Source organism: Leptinotarsa decemlineata, unplaced genomic scaffold (genome assembly GCF_025532065.1).
Source record: "Leptinotarsa decemlineata unplaced genomic scaffold, Ldec_3_MD MMD2_P_RNA_scaffold_2, whole genome shotgun sequence".
NCBI lineage: Eukaryota > Metazoa > Arthropoda > Insecta > Coleoptera > Chrysomelidae > Leptinotarsa > Leptinotarsa decemlineata.
In genome coordinates, this window is record NW_027412529.1 from 23,937,696 (window position 1) to 23,953,300 (window position 15,605).

Below are 15,605 nucleotides of genomic sequence, written 5' to 3' on the forward strand. Positions count from 1 at the left end.
AGCAGGCAGATGTTGAAAGTTTGGTATTTTCTGTATGTGCTCCTGCAGATGATCCTGTCTCTGTATTATGATCATAATATCTGCTGTTGAGAAAGTCAGATTTATTACTGATATTTGTAGATGGCTTATAGGTTGCTGAGAGTCTAAGAATGGAATGAACACATATCTATTCTCAACGAATTTCAAAAATTTACTGTGATACTGAATTTGACACTTCTTTCTTCAATTTTATTGAAATGTTCCCAAACTAAAGAAGTTTTCTTTGACATGGTCTCATGTTTCAACATATATGAATAAAACTATTGTCTCGAACAATTGATCAGTGAATTGTCTATTGAGTGATTCAGTTGCACATTGCTAGTGATTTATTACCAAAAGTGTATTCGAATAATTACTCGATTATCCAAACAGTTGGATTAAACCTATCACTATTTTCTACTCTACAACAAACACTTACTTCCACCTTGAACTGAATGCTTTGTATGAAGTAGAAACTGCTCTATTAATAGGGCGATTTTCATGGAAAATTTGGCAAACTACCTTCAAATCTGGAGAACCATCCTGACAAAGACCAGAAAATTTCAATTTAGGATCGAGTAATAGTTGATCATATTCTGGTTTCTGCCTTTTCCCTTCCAGTGTTCCTCTGAAATGAGAGGATTAATAAATACGAAATTTATTGAAGTATTCAGAACTGACATTTTAATTTGAATATTTTCCGTCAGTGATGAGCTGTAGAAGTAATAAAATTTATCGCTTAATTCAGTTAAATGTCCCATTTTAGTCAAATTTTGGCAACAACTACACTACTACTCTTAGAACCATCACTGCCATTAAGCGTATATGGGAATATTGCGAATGAATGCAATGAATTGCAAACAAAGGGAAACATAAACAACAAACATCTGATTTCTTCGTCTTTTTTTTTTATCGCGTTGCAGCCTAAATTGTTAGGATTGTTAGGAATGACCACGTAGTGGGCGACATCTAGGTATCATATTTCGAACGTCATACATAAGGAGAACATTGGTTATTGTCAAATATACGTTGTTACATCTATTTATTGCAAATTAGATAGATCTAGAAGAAATATAGAAACGAAAGACACAAGCAACCCATAATAACTAGTGAATCCAAAATATCTCACTCAGTGAACCAGGGAGATAATTATGTATCATAAAATCTGCATAGCTCCCTTCGAAATCTGAAACTAACGAAGAAATGGAAAATAATACTTGGAATCGATATGCAATATAATACAGGATTGAATGAAGAAAACATATGGTTAAAACCACACACACACACTCTTACCCTGGAGCTGTAAGTTTATATCCAGGGTTTCTGTAGTTGAAAAACGAATGTGACATCTAAAGAATTGCGTCTTGGATTATTTTCATGGATATTTGTCTAATTTTTCTATAAACTGATCACTGTTTATTCGTCATTTCTTATTTACTCTCATTTTGATGTCAGTAATTTCGGTATTTATATAGGTATTTTTAAATTCAGACTAGGACAAGTAGAAATTTTGGACTGTCTTTTCTGAAAACAAGAATGAAATCATCAAAACCTTTCCTCTTTTTTTCCAACTCTGAGCGAAGTTTCACATCTCTGTTGCTTTCGGCGTTTTTCTGTATCTTTCATGGGCATATTAACGGTGAACAAAAAATCATGATTTGGAGGTAATGATCCAATGTTCAGTGATCAGATGTTAAAAAAAAGTCTAAGAAGATGATACGACAGAAGAACATTCCAAAGGAACGTGCTAAATTGTAGAAGGGACACAAATATAGATATGTTTTTTACATAAAATAGACATAACTGTGTCTGCACGCTATTTATAATTATGACTTTGTATTCATGGTTGAAACTGAAAATTAACACATTTACAGTTACAACTAGACATTCGAACATACAATGGCAAATTACCTAATTCACCCTGAGAACTGTGAATTATACGGATTATTAAAATTGTTCACATATTTGACAATCGTCTGCATGCAGCAAAATTGTTTGAAGTGCGCATATCAATAAAATAGATGAGACGTTATTAGTTGAGCATCGTATTCTATGAAACAAATTGTAATTTATTTGACAGTTAAAACTGGATCCTCTGGCGTGAAATGAATCTAGTGAAGAGAACACTTTTCACTTTCCGAAACAAAATACTGTTCACCAAGGCGCGTTTGTCATAGTAAGTTAGCATCATCATCCTGATTATACAAACTTGGTTAGCGAAACGTGTGTCGAAAAAGATTATGCTAATTTGGTTATCGTGTCGAGAGACACGATAACTAAATGGAAGTGTAATGGAAGTGTTTTCTGTATCATTTTCAATTTTTTTATGATTTTCTTGATTCGGAAAACAGTCACCATTCATAAGATGATTCATTTTATGTTTGCCTTCAGTTTTGGTTACAGACTATTTTTTTTTCAGCAAAAAAATGTTTGTTCAACTATTCTATTCATGATAAATCTGCAACAAATGATACTCTTATTTTCAAGTTCTAGTTGCTCAGTTGAATCTAGTGTTCGTTAAGTTATAGGTTATTTGCTCCGTCAATAATTATATCTGAATCAATAGATCCAATTGTTTATCATTTGTAATGGATAAACTCAAAACTACATAATCAGTTTCAAATATTCTACAAAAATTTCAATAATATAACTTAAGGTATCAAAAATTTGACTAGAAGAATAAATTACTTGGCGTGCGGGCCAAAAAAGTGTTGCTAGTTCGCTAGTTCTCAATAAACTTGTATGGTAAGTCGGTATTATGATGTAGTTGATTGTACCATGCAATGTGTGTATCAGCTTCTGTAAACGTGAAGTTGGTGATGATTTACCTAAGTTTGTGAATTTATTAAGGAGTCTATTCAGATGTCCATAGCGTTAGAAAGATCCAGAAAGTAGTGCATCTCTTCACATACAGCGACGCAATGGTCTTCTCGCCCAGTCTGAACCTATTCAAATGAGTCATACTTTGCTGCGTTGTTTTATGTTGATACTTTATATTTCTGATAAAATCAGTTATTTTATATCAAATTAGAGCGAATATTCGAGCAAATATACAAAAATAGATGTCACCTTGTTTTACATAAACAATTGTTTTAGAAAACAATATACATTTATTATGCGCATGACACTCGAACGCCTCGCTTTTAAAAATGATAAAAAGTGTCTTCAAAGGTATACTTCTACAAACTAAATCATTTGTTGTGACGTTATGCGTCTTCTGGGGTTACTGAACGACTTTCAAATGCCTCAAACGCCAAATCTGATATTTTTATAGGCACCCAGGTGTAATTTTCTCTTGAGTTTTTGAACTTCCGTAGTAACGTACATTTCAATTGGAAAAGACAAGACAATACAAAAAAAATCCGTTAAGGGGTTAGTGAACTTGAATATGCTAAAATTAAGCTAAGATTGTTGAAATTGTTGACCTAACAGCCTGCCGAGATGACATCGCAATAATTCCTCAGCTGCAACAGATTATATATCTGATAAGTTTGAATGTATCGCTGAAAATGACATTAAACATTTCGAACACAGAAACTTGACCCCTCAACTACAAACTACTTAGAGTAAGTGGTTTGTGCCCTCAACGTCTCAGTGTTGTAAAATATTCTGTGATATTTTCTGTGATCGCAGCTCAACATTTGTCATTTGTGTTCCAAGCTCAAAAAGGAATAAGAAAGAACCAAAAGAAGTAGAAATAAGGTTAACAATTTTTTGCAGGATATGTTTTCAAAAGGCTAATTTAATAAAAATATCAACTGGTTAGCCGATATGAATAAGTTAGATTTAGAAGGAACTGCTCATTTGCTGGACGAGTTGGATAGTAAATATATTTTTTCACTGACGCTATAACTACAGACTCAAGATTAAATAAGGGTTTCTTAATTTTTATTTATTATTCAAAACCTTCCACATATATCTTTCATTTTTTAAATTTTTATTGACAATGTTATAGCAAATCAGGATGATATAAGTTACCACCGTATTTACAGAAAAATTGATGGTTTTGTTGCGGGATGGAAGAACACTAATTGGATATTTGAGAAGTGTTGATCAGTTTGCAAATTTGGTTCTTCACCAAACAATAGAACGAATACATGTAGGCAAAGAATATGGAGATATACCGAGAGGAGTTTTCATTGTGAGGGGGGAAAATGTTGTATTGCTGGGAGAAATTGTGAGTTTCTTATTGAGCATATCTAAAATAATATTGAAATCATTTTTCAGGATTCTACTAGAGAAGTTGAGCTGCCATTAACACAAGTATCTGTAGATGATATACTCGATTCCCAAAGAAAGGAGCAAGAGTTGAAACAAGAGAAACAAAGATTAATTTCAAAGGCATTAAAAGAGCGAGGTTTACACTTAATGTCAGACCTGACTCATGATGATATGTTTTAAAATAATTAGGCTAAATGTTTTTTTCTTATTACATTAAATGCACTTCTATATTTGATGTGATTTACATTTATCGGGAATTTCTGGCACAAATCCAACTAAAAACATTAAATTTTCATGGATTTTTGTACTTCATTAACCAAAATAATATGTATGGAAGGAAATCTGTAAAAAAGTTCGCTGACGGAATTTTTTTCAGCTTTGTACTCAAAAAGAATATACAACTACATATGTTTTCTTAAGGTTACTGATACCATTCCAGAAAATTATTTAAATTAATTTTTCAAAAGATAAGCTGTTGATAAATACCATTAAGACTGGTTTCATTTAAGGGGTTCGAAATCCATACATTTTATAAAAATGTTTGAAACAAACTCAAAATTCTGATCGGTCAATGTCATAATTCATGCTATATGCATAAAAATCTTGTCTGAAGGAGAAAATTGTTGGTAAAAAATTGTCAAAATTTGAAAGAAAAATTAATATTGAAAAATTCTTCTTTTTATCTGTTTGAATTAGGGACAATCTTAAGTTGAATAATGTGTGTTTAAATTGTTCACATTTTTTTTTTTCATTACATGTATAAAGGTGCCCTGTTGAATGCTAGTGAAACTAGTTACAGTGGTGTATTGGTACATAAAGCTCAAATTTAATTTGGTCTGCAGTATATGGGTCCATCTAACGTGTAAAAGAACGTGTGAACGAACTATTAGAACCAAGATTTATATACAAAAAAGCTAATTTTCTTATGCTAAGTGAACGAGTTAGAGATACTGATTGGGATAGTGTGTTATATGAAAATATTGTGGATGAGGCTGTAGATAAATTTTATATTATATGGAACACAATTATTGATGAATGCGTGCCCAAATGTAACAATATTCGAAAAGGAAAAAAATTTCCCATTTGGTTTGATAAAGAGGTCAAAGAATTATGGAAAGAAAAAAATATATTTAGAAAGTTACGACTAGTATCGGACTATTATGGAGAAAGGTATAAAGAATTGAGAAAAAAACTTAAGAACTTGATTAGATTGAAATCTAAAGAATACGTTTCAAAAGTAGAAGATGAATTAAAAACCGATGTGAATCAATTTTGGAATTATGTTAATAATAGTAAAAAATCGTCGACTTTAGGAAACTTTTGTTACAAAAATATTCAAATAGATGACAATGATACAGCTGAGATATTTGCAAATTTCTTTTCATCTGTTTATGAGACAAGTAAATCCGGATATAATCTCAATTTCATAAATGATGCTGATATAGTTAACAATTTTTGCGACATTAGAGAAATAGGAGAGTCAGATTTTGAAAATGCAATAAAGAAATTGAAACCAAAGAAATCGGCTGGTGTTGATGGAATTCCCCCATACATTCTGAAAGCATGTGGCGATTGGGTAAAAATACCACTTCTGCATATATTATCCTTATGACCTTATCATCAAATCAAATGTTTTTCCAGATTTGTGGAAAACTGCTATAACAACACCTATTTATAAGAGTGGTAAAAAATGTGACATTGAAAATTATCGGCCAATCTCCATAATGTGTGCTCCAGCCAAGTTATTCGAGCAAATTATGTATACACGAATATTCAACTACGCAAAAATATATATCACGGAAGAACAGCACGGGTTTGTTAACAATAAATCAATCAATACCAATCTATTTATTTTTACTAATTATGCATATAATACACTAGAATTAAAGAGTCAACTCGATACTGTATTCACGGATTTCAGAAAAGCGTTTGATAAAGTTGACCACGATGTTTTGTTATATAAACTAAATAAAATTGGATTTTATGAGAATTTATTGAAATTATTAAAAAGTTATTTACAAAATAGATACTTCTGTGTTAAACACAACGGTAACACATCAGGTAAATTTCATGCTAGCTCTGGTGTTCCTCAAGGATCTAACCTTGGACCACTATTATTTGTTCTATTCATAAATGATCTCCCTTCCATTTTGAAATTTTCTGAATGTTTGCTTTTTGCCGATGATCTGAAAATATATAAACAGATTCAAACAGTTAGGGATTGTGTTAATCTGCAAAGGGACATCGACAGTATTTATGAGTGGAGCATCGCAAATAAATTGAAATTTAATATTAACAAATGTAGCATCATCACAATAACTCGTTTGAAGGATCCTGTTAACTTTGATTATATGATGGATGAGGAAGTCCTCCACAGATGTTCTGAGGTTAGAGATCTTGGGGTAACTTACAACAGTACTTTATCGTTTGCCAAACATATTCAAAATATTGTTAAATCGTCAAATCGAATGTTGGGATTCATTATTAGACAAACTCGGGACTTTACGAATAACAATACTATAAAATTATTATACTACTCACTTGTAAGACCTAAATTGGAATTTGCAAGTATAATATGGTCAGGTGAATATCGGTCCACAATCAATGCAGTGGAGAAAATACAAAATAAATTGCTCAGGTATCTATATTATAAACAGTACCGTATTAGAGCTGACTATGAAATTATCAGATCCAATCAACTTAGACATGACTTCAAAGTTCTCTCTTTAGAAACTAGGAGATCCCTTACCATGATGTATTTTTTGTATAATGTGATAAACAACAGGATAAATGCACCAGGAATCCTATCATTACTGAGATTCAATGTCCCTTCCCGTAGAACTCGGAGAACTTATCCATTCAATATTCCGTTGGTAGTTACAACGTACAGATCTCCTCTCGTGACCATGCTACGACTGGCCAATACATGTAGTGTGCTAGTAGATTTAGATTGGACTCTACCTCAGGGAGTATTTCGTAGAGCAATATTAGATTTTTTCTTGACTACATCTGTTTGATACGCATACAAATTTATTATATTTAGTATTTTCATCTGTGCACGAATATGATTTTCTATTGATAAGCTAATTTACATATATTACCATTATCGATTTTATTGCACAACTATATTCAATAACAGAGAGTATATATAGTTCATTGCTATTCAACCTCAAAGTTTTTGAGTAGGTACACAAATGACTCTCATGATTATAATTATTGAAATGTGAAGATTATTTTATATTAATTATCCATGTAATTAGACCTTTGGTCTGTTTAGATACAAATAAATAAATAAATAAATAAATCTATAAATGGAAGAACCAAGGGAGGCCACAGTTTTATATGTATTAGACCATATCGCAATAAAAGGTTTTGCTAGGAATGCATAGCATTCTTATGGTGAAAACAAACTTTTTATAGCAAAAATAGCGAAAAAGGACGGCTGTCTGTACACTTTCTGCGATGAGAATTAAAAATTCAGCATTTCTAAACACAACTTTACTACCATCTACTTTTTACTATTAGACTACTTTTTGGGGTGAATAAATTGGACCTAATGGCTAATGTTACCCCTAATAATGGGTTGGAACGGTATCATATAATATTCTTACCAGTTCTAATCAACGCATGCATCTCAGTATAGGCGTAATAAATTACTTCTGTTAGTTTAGAACGCGATTTTTCGGAAAATGCTAATCAAAAAATAATAATTCAGGGTCGAGGCAGAAATGAACGCCAATCAAAATCATGTGCACTTGACCCCCCTTGCAATTTAAAATTCTAAGGATAACCCCCTAGAGGGTTGAACCACGAGGTCTACAAATAGTCCTTGAAAGTATCCCCCTTGACAATAAAACTGACTTGTATTTTCGATTCCTCATATTGTTAACTGGAAGGAAGATATTAAGGGTAGGAAGTTTTCAAATTGTCACCCTGATGTGGAAAGTCGTCAAAGACTTGAAACTTAAATGGAATGAATTTCTGTGTAAATATCCAGTAAAATGTAATGAGAATAACTGCCAACGGAAGCATTGTTCACTTCTTCATGAAAACTTTGAAAGAGTTCATATCAACAGAATCCATCATCTCAATCGAATGCATTCTAACATGATATAGGAAAGATAGATAATTTTATTATATCCATAAAGCATATACATGAAATGAGATGAGTCCAATGGTAGTCATAAAAAGATAGATATAGTTTGAATAGTAAGGTATTTACACATAAAACATTAAATAATTGATGGAGCATAACACATACAAATATAAGTCGAAACTTGGATGCCAACTATTTACAAAACTTGTTGAAAATATAAAATAAAATGTACATATAAAACAAATTAAAAGTGTGGAAAATTTGTCTATCGGTCATGGGATGTAGTTCTGATATTCAACTTAATGTATTCAGTTAGGGAATAAAAGGAGTGATGGAGCAAAAATTCTTTAGGTCGGATTTGAATTTTTTTAAATTTTTTGCAACGTTTATCATCAAAACTCTTCACTAAGTGTTCGTTTCTGAATATTATCAGTTTCCCTCAAGATCGGAGATAGAGAAGTAATAAGGTTTGCCTTTTTGGATGAAATAGTCAAAGACGTCGCTATAAATCAACCTGAGTATTGCGTTGTAAATTTTGACCTAAAAAAACAACGCCGGCCACCACTGGTAACCATAAACCAATTGTGACGTAGCTAAGAGTTCGCAAATGTTCGATGTTCGCCGCCGATCAAGGCGTGGCGTTGCTTTGAGAATAATGCTACCGACTTCGAAGGAATTTCGAGGAATATTCTGGCGCCTTTGATTGCCAAATAAAAGTGCCATCCACTAGTCCATCGAGACAGTCAAGTGGAAGTTACAGTGCGGTATGCGAAGCGATCTAGTAAGGCGATAGACATTCGAATAATGTAGTTTTAGTTGAAGTGTTTGTTGTATTTAAAGTGAAATAAAGTTAAGCTTCATTATTGTTCAGTGTAGTCAATTATTGGTCAGCCCACGGGGAAAAACGTAACATTTGGTGTTGGAAGTGGAATAATTGACTGAAAATTTTCTGTTTTAAGGTGAAAACAAAGAGTGTCGATTACGACGAGATGGAAGACCTTAAGAAAAAGTTCTACTTTCCAGACTACTGGAAACTTAATGATGTCATCAGAAAGGACAGTTACTTTCTTTCCTGAATAGATGATACCCTGAACATCTTGGCTGAATGCAGATGGTTCTCAACATTAGATCTGAAAAGCATATATTGGCAGGCGGCAGTTCGCCTCGAGGATAAAGAGAAGACTGCCTTTTCCACCGGCAATGGATTACACAAGTTTAAGTTTATGCGTTCGGATTTGACCGTGTGTGGCATGAGGGTTTGCTGGACAAACTTGGATGCTATGGCTTGTCGGATCATTTCTGGGAATAGTTCTTCAGCTTCCTGAAAGAACGTTCTTTACCAGTGACCCGATGGATATCTCTCGAATACTTTCACCATCAACGCTGGTGTTCCCTAGGAATCCAAATTGTCTCCAACCCTCTTTTTATTGTATATTAACGACTTATTGAAAATAAAAACAAAAATTGAATATATTGCTTTGCTGATGATTGCACACTTGTCTCATTACATTTGGATTCCAGAAGGTCAATTCAATGCAACAAAAACGCAGGCATCGCGACGAACTGTGGCTGCTATCTATTTGAGGTTCATTTCAGCACTCCTTGAACTTCACTGTTTAAGAACACTTCCATCTGGAAAATTGCGTTTATGTGGAATAAACTTCCAAATGAATTCAACCTCCAGCGACTCAAATTCAATGTGAATCGCTACTTTCGCACAGGCACTGCTCTGAGAGCCCCCTAAGGATTTTATTGTAGAGCTTGTGTTTTGTCCTTAAAAAATGTAATGTACCCGCAACATTTGAACGCTTGATGGAGTTGATGTTGAGAGGACTTATCTGGAAAACATGCTTGGTCTATCTTGATGTCACCGGAAAAAATTTTGACGAACATCTGTCAAACTTGAGGAGTGTTTTCACGAGGCTACGGAATGCTCATTTGCAGATCAATCCCAAGAAGTGCTGCCTCTTTCAGGGAAAGGTGAATTTCTTGGGAAACGTTGATGTGTCTTCAAAAGAAGTTGAAACGGATCCAGAGAAAATCAAGGCAGTGCAAGAATGGCTAACACCGAAGAGCAATGGAACTCACACGGAAATGCAAAAGCCCGAATGGAAGTCAATGGTCTCATTTAACAATTTTTTTAATTTCATTGTTTGAAAGTTTATGTTTCAAATAGTACATCTGCAAAAAATCTGAAACTTCACTCTTTATCTTCCCCCTCAAACTAATAGTTGAGTGTGGTCAAGCTTGACGTCACATCAGTCGACTCGGCGACAAGGGAGAGCTGGCGGCGATTCATAATCCCCAACTACAGGCCCGGTTGCTACCACTCGAAGCTCTTTGCCTGGTGTGACGTCAAAATGTATCGCGGGCGATCTCACATTTTCAATTGTTCTTTCTCAGTTGTTAATTGACATAAAAACCGGAAAATTTTGTGGTATACTTGGGAGATGATTTACTTTTATAACATATAATTTTCAATAAAAATCTAAATTAGCCTGAATGAGCCCATTATTGGTCAACTCAAGGGAAAAAAATTAACAGTATGTTCTAGCAGTATATAATAACCTGGGGAGGAGAGTTTCCTGCTGATTGGAAACGTGCTAAGCTACTTCTACCGAGGAACGGGAAGTAGCCTGTGGAAAATCCTGCATCACAGAGGTCATTATGTCTGTTTGACGCGGAAAGGAAACTTGATGAACTGATCATCCTTATGAGGCTTAAAAACGACATCAAGCGAACGGAAGGATCATCCAACAGACAATTTGGTTTCACAAAAGGACGTCAGACAGTGGATGCCATAAATGAAGTGTTGAGAAATGCAAGAGAGAGTGGGGAACAATTCACTAGTGCGCATCGAAGGTTATGTGCAGTAAAAACCCTACTAGATATCAGAAATGTTTTCAACAGCGCCAGCTGACAACTGATTCTTAATGAACCGAAGCCACAGATCCGAAGCGGAGGATAATAAATGACAGTCTCATAAAAGTGTTTTCATCATATCTGTTAGACATAAATATAATATTGTAGGCTGACAGAGAGGGAAATTCGAAAAGTAAACAGTGGAGTACCTACCACAAGGGTGTATTCTGATTTCGACCTTATTGAATATATTGTACGATGGAATACTTCATATACAGCTCCCTATGGGTAGCGCTGACAGCCATGGTGGTGACTGTGAAAGGTAAATCTTTAGCTCTGTTACACCAGCAACGCAAAGTACGGGAATCGCATTTAGAAAATGCCAAAATTAGGTACTTTTTAGGTACCGAAGTCAAAAATTAGGTGCTCTGTAACTTACACCGCAAATCAATACTCAAAGTTGCGTTGCTAGCACTATGTGATGCAACCAACGCTATTAGGTGCTAATTAAGTGCTAAACGGTGAGGATCGTAAAATATTCTAATTAATAAACAAAAGCTTCCAATTTCGCTAAACAACAGATCTAAGAATCAGGTCTCTCCAAAACGAGGACGAATGCTCTATCAGGTATAAACTAAGCGTGGTAATAAAGTGCCAAATAGGTGCTTGCAAGGAATTAAGATGAAAACGACCGCGAATAAGTGAAAAAAAATTTTGAGATACCTGATTTGAGGAAAAAAATTAACAATATGCCATAAAGTATTGAGATACTCGTAAACTAATACATAGACAATCAAAATAAAGTGCTAATTAAGTGCTTACTAGATAAATAATAGTAAACCTGACTGACTATGCCTGATGGACTGAGTTCTTAAAGTGCGTTCCTCGATAAGTAAGGGTATGAGAATAAAGTGCCGATTAGGTGCTCATTAGATATTTATAGTAAATTTAGATTCCATAATTCATATGGGGCTTATGGACCCGATAACCACCATTATAAAAAATGTTTATTTTTCCCGTTAACCAGTTATCGCACCCCTACGAACGATAACCCTCAGAAATCGAAACTTGTGCGAGCTAAGAACTAACGAGGTCTTACCTTTTAACGTGTGATTCCTAACACGGGTTGGACGATAGCAAGTGAAAATTGAGCGTTCAGCCTGGGGCTTGAACCATTGACTCACACATCGGCCGATTGACTTAGTGAACAAAGCATCCACGTCGAACCGCCCGACTACGGACCGGTCGGTCGGTTATCGGATCCATGGTTGTTATCGGGTCCATAAGCCCCATATGAATTATGGAATCTACATTTACTATAAATATCTAATGAGCACCTAAGTAGCACTTTATTCTCATACCCTTACTTATCGAGGAACTTACTGTAAGAACTCAGTCCATCAGTCATAGTAGTTTTCCATAATGCCCCATAGGTATTATGGAAACTAGGTTTACTATTATTCATCTAGTGAGCACTCAAATAACACTTTATTTTGATTGTCTATGTATTAGTTTACTAGTATCTCAAGACTTTATTGCATATTGTTAATTTTTTTTCTCAAACCAGGTATCTCGAAATTTTTTTTTCACTTATTCGCGGTCGTTTTCATCTTAATTTCCTGCAAGCACCTAATTAGCACTTTATTACCACGCTTAGTTTATATCTGATAGAGCATTCGTCCTCGTTTTCGAAAGACCTGATTCTTAGATCCGTTGTTTAACGAAATTGGAAGCTTTTGTTTATTAATTAGAAAATTTTACGATCCTCACCGTTTAACACTTAATTAGCACCTAATAGTGTTCCCTTAACATTCATTATTTTATTATTATTTTTATTGCGTTGCTAGCATCATATACTGCTAGCAACGCAAGTTTGAGTATTGAGTTGCGGTGTAAGTTACAGAGCACCTAATTTTTGACTTCGGTACCTAAAAAGTACCTTATTTTGGCATTTTCTAAATGCGATTTCCGTACTTTGCGTTGCTGGCGTAACAGAGCTTAAATCTTTACTAATGGAACTCGCTCCGGAGAAAATAGAAGCTACCCTCCTAACAACCAAAAGAAATATTGTCTCAGTAGAGTTTCGATGTTGAAGATGTCAGAATGGTACCAAGAAAGCCATCAAGTATTTGGGAGTACATCTGGATGTGAAACTGACCTTTGCCGAAGATATTAAAGGAGTCATGACAAAGTAGAGAGAACAGTATTAGCTCTGTCTGGAATAATGCCAAATATCAGAGGACCAAGGGCATCCAGAAATTTCTACTGAGTGTGGCTCAGTCCCAAATTTTGTACGCAGTACCTTCCTGGTACACAGTAATAGGAAACAGAAAACTGAGAATCAAGCTGGATAGCTTACAACAGAAAATGTTGATAAGGGTATGTAAGCAGCCCATATCAGTTCCACCAGTAGAATTTCAAATCCTTGAGAAGTGGGAGAAATACACAGGGATTGAGAAAAAACAGCAAGAAGAAATTTGATGATCAGATGGCAAAATAAGTGAGCTGAAGGAAGATGGAAATACAATCTCATACTCAGAATGGATCGAAAGGTCGTACGGTGAAGTCGATTACTATTCTACCCAGACAATCTCTGGGCATGGGTGCTTTCAAAAGTATTTATGCGATCAATCAAAAGCAGAAACAGACAAATATCCTTACTGTGGAAAACATGTTGATGTTTGTATGCTCCAGATGAGATAGAGCATGCTATAACTAGTAGGTACTCCAAGATCATTCACTGAGTGAAACATGATAACATCCCTAACCTCAGGAGATATAGAATGGAACGCGGCATTTTCAACTGTGAGAAAAATTATAGAAACGAAGGAAATATAAGAGAGATGGATGACATTCAATCATTCTCTAACAAATTGCATGTATAAAATTATCACTGAAGTAATGCAAAAGCGGTCCTGGTGAGAGATGTGTGCTATAGGGGGAGAGGTTTTAGTGGGTAAGAATCCGGCACACAGTCTTATACAAGATTTCCTCCTCCTTCTTAAAAAAAGATGGAGATATTGAAAAAAAACTTGACATAGGTACAAGGAGAAATGGAACCTTTGCGTTGGACCAGTGAACAGAATCGTATTGAAAAGAACTCGTGAAAGATGGTTCTCTCAATCATGGGTAATTTTACATGTGCTAGGCAATTCAATAATCGTTCTGTACGAACAATAAAATCTCTTTTCCTCCCGCAACAAACCCTAGAGATAGCAAAACTCACCGTCGATTACTCTTAGCAGAAAAATTTAACCATTAAGTCTCAAGACAACGTCAAGCACCGTATATTGATTGGATTAGATAAATGGGACTTAGCTGTACCAGTTCGTGTCAAAGAGAAATGTGAGGGCCAACCTATGTTGAATGTAAATCAGGATGGAAAGTATTTCTGCTGTTTTCCAACCTTCAGTTAGATGAACAGTTCATCAATTACCACATCTGCGAATGTGAAGATACCAAAGTGAGTAATGAAGAACTCCACGACACAGTAAAAACAATTTTCACAGTTGAAAGTCTTGGAGTTAGCCACAAATATTATTTTCTCAAAAGAACTCAGGAGAGCAGAATACATACATAATGCAGTCTATACAAGAGTTCAAGAAAAAAAATATTATAAAATTGGCTTGATGTGGAAATATGACACTGTTGAGTTTCCTGATAGCTGTGGAATGGCCCTTCAAAGGATGGGGTGTATGGAAAAACGAATCAGGCATATTTCAAAATTGGGTATGAAAATAAATTCACAACTTGAAGACTTCACCAAAAAAGGATATGTAAAAAAATTTACTACAGGAGAATTGGCTCAGCAATTTGAAAGAGTTTGGTACTTGCCTTCCGTACAAACCAGAAAGTTCAGACTCGTTTGGGATGTTGCCACAACAGTAAATGGAATTTCACTGAATTCATTACTCCAGAATGGTGACGATCAGCTGTCTTTGTTACCAGGAGTATTACTAAGATTTCGAGAGGGAAACATCGGATTTACTGCCGATATATAAAAAAAATGGTTTTGAGGATTGGGCTAAGAAACGATGACCAACATTTGCATAAACAAAACACTCGTGTTTAATTTAATAGATCAGTATCATTTGAATTTTGCAAAGTGGCAGATTGAACTGAAATTAGAAACAATTTTATTCATTGGAAGGAAACGCGTTTTCAGTTAATTAATAATGATGTCTAATACTCGATAAAATATGTTGACACACACACATGCACGTACACGACAAAGTCATTAGAATGATGAAAAACAAAGTTGAAGCCATTTTATAACTGATCATTGTTACATTGCAGATCTTTCTGTTTGAAATTCTTTCTCTATCGGCAGACGTTTATGAACTCAACCCAAGGGGACAAAATGTAACAAGTACTTGTTCTGACATCAACTCAATATTTATTAAAACAA

The 15,605-nt window shown here is 34.6% G+C and overlaps 2 protein-coding genes across 2 annotated transcripts in view; one reads left to right on the forward strand and one right to left on the reverse strand.

The window, feature by feature from the left end:
• The window catches only part of Pi3K59F (Phosphatidylinositol 3-kinase 59F), a 50,911-nt gene extending 49,999 nt beyond the window's left edge, over positions 1-912 (reverse strand). The window contains exons 1-2 of the mRNA XM_023157538.2: positions 700-912; positions 458-646 (exon numbers count right to left, since the gene is read on the reverse strand). Of these exons, the coding sequence (XP_023013306.2) occupies positions 458-646; positions 700-779 (269 nt within the window). The 5' untranslated portion in view covers positions 780-912. The remainder of the gene's footprint in view (positions 1-457; positions 647-699) is intronic.
• A 2,758-nt stretch (positions 913-3,670) lies between these two features.
• LSm1 (U6 snRNA-associated Sm-like protein LSm1) lies at positions 3,671-4,474 on the forward strand. The gene is made up of 3 exons (XM_023157532.2): positions 3,671-3,841; positions 4,011-4,195; positions 4,246-4,474. The coding sequence occupies exons 1-3, from the start codon at positions 3,790-3,792 to the stop codon at positions 4,417-4,419; spliced, it is 411 nt and encodes a 136-aa protein (XP_023013300.2). The 5' UTR covers positions 3,671-3,789; the 3' UTR covers positions 4,420-4,474.
• The last annotated feature ends 11,131 nt before the right edge of the window (positions 4,475-15,605 follow it).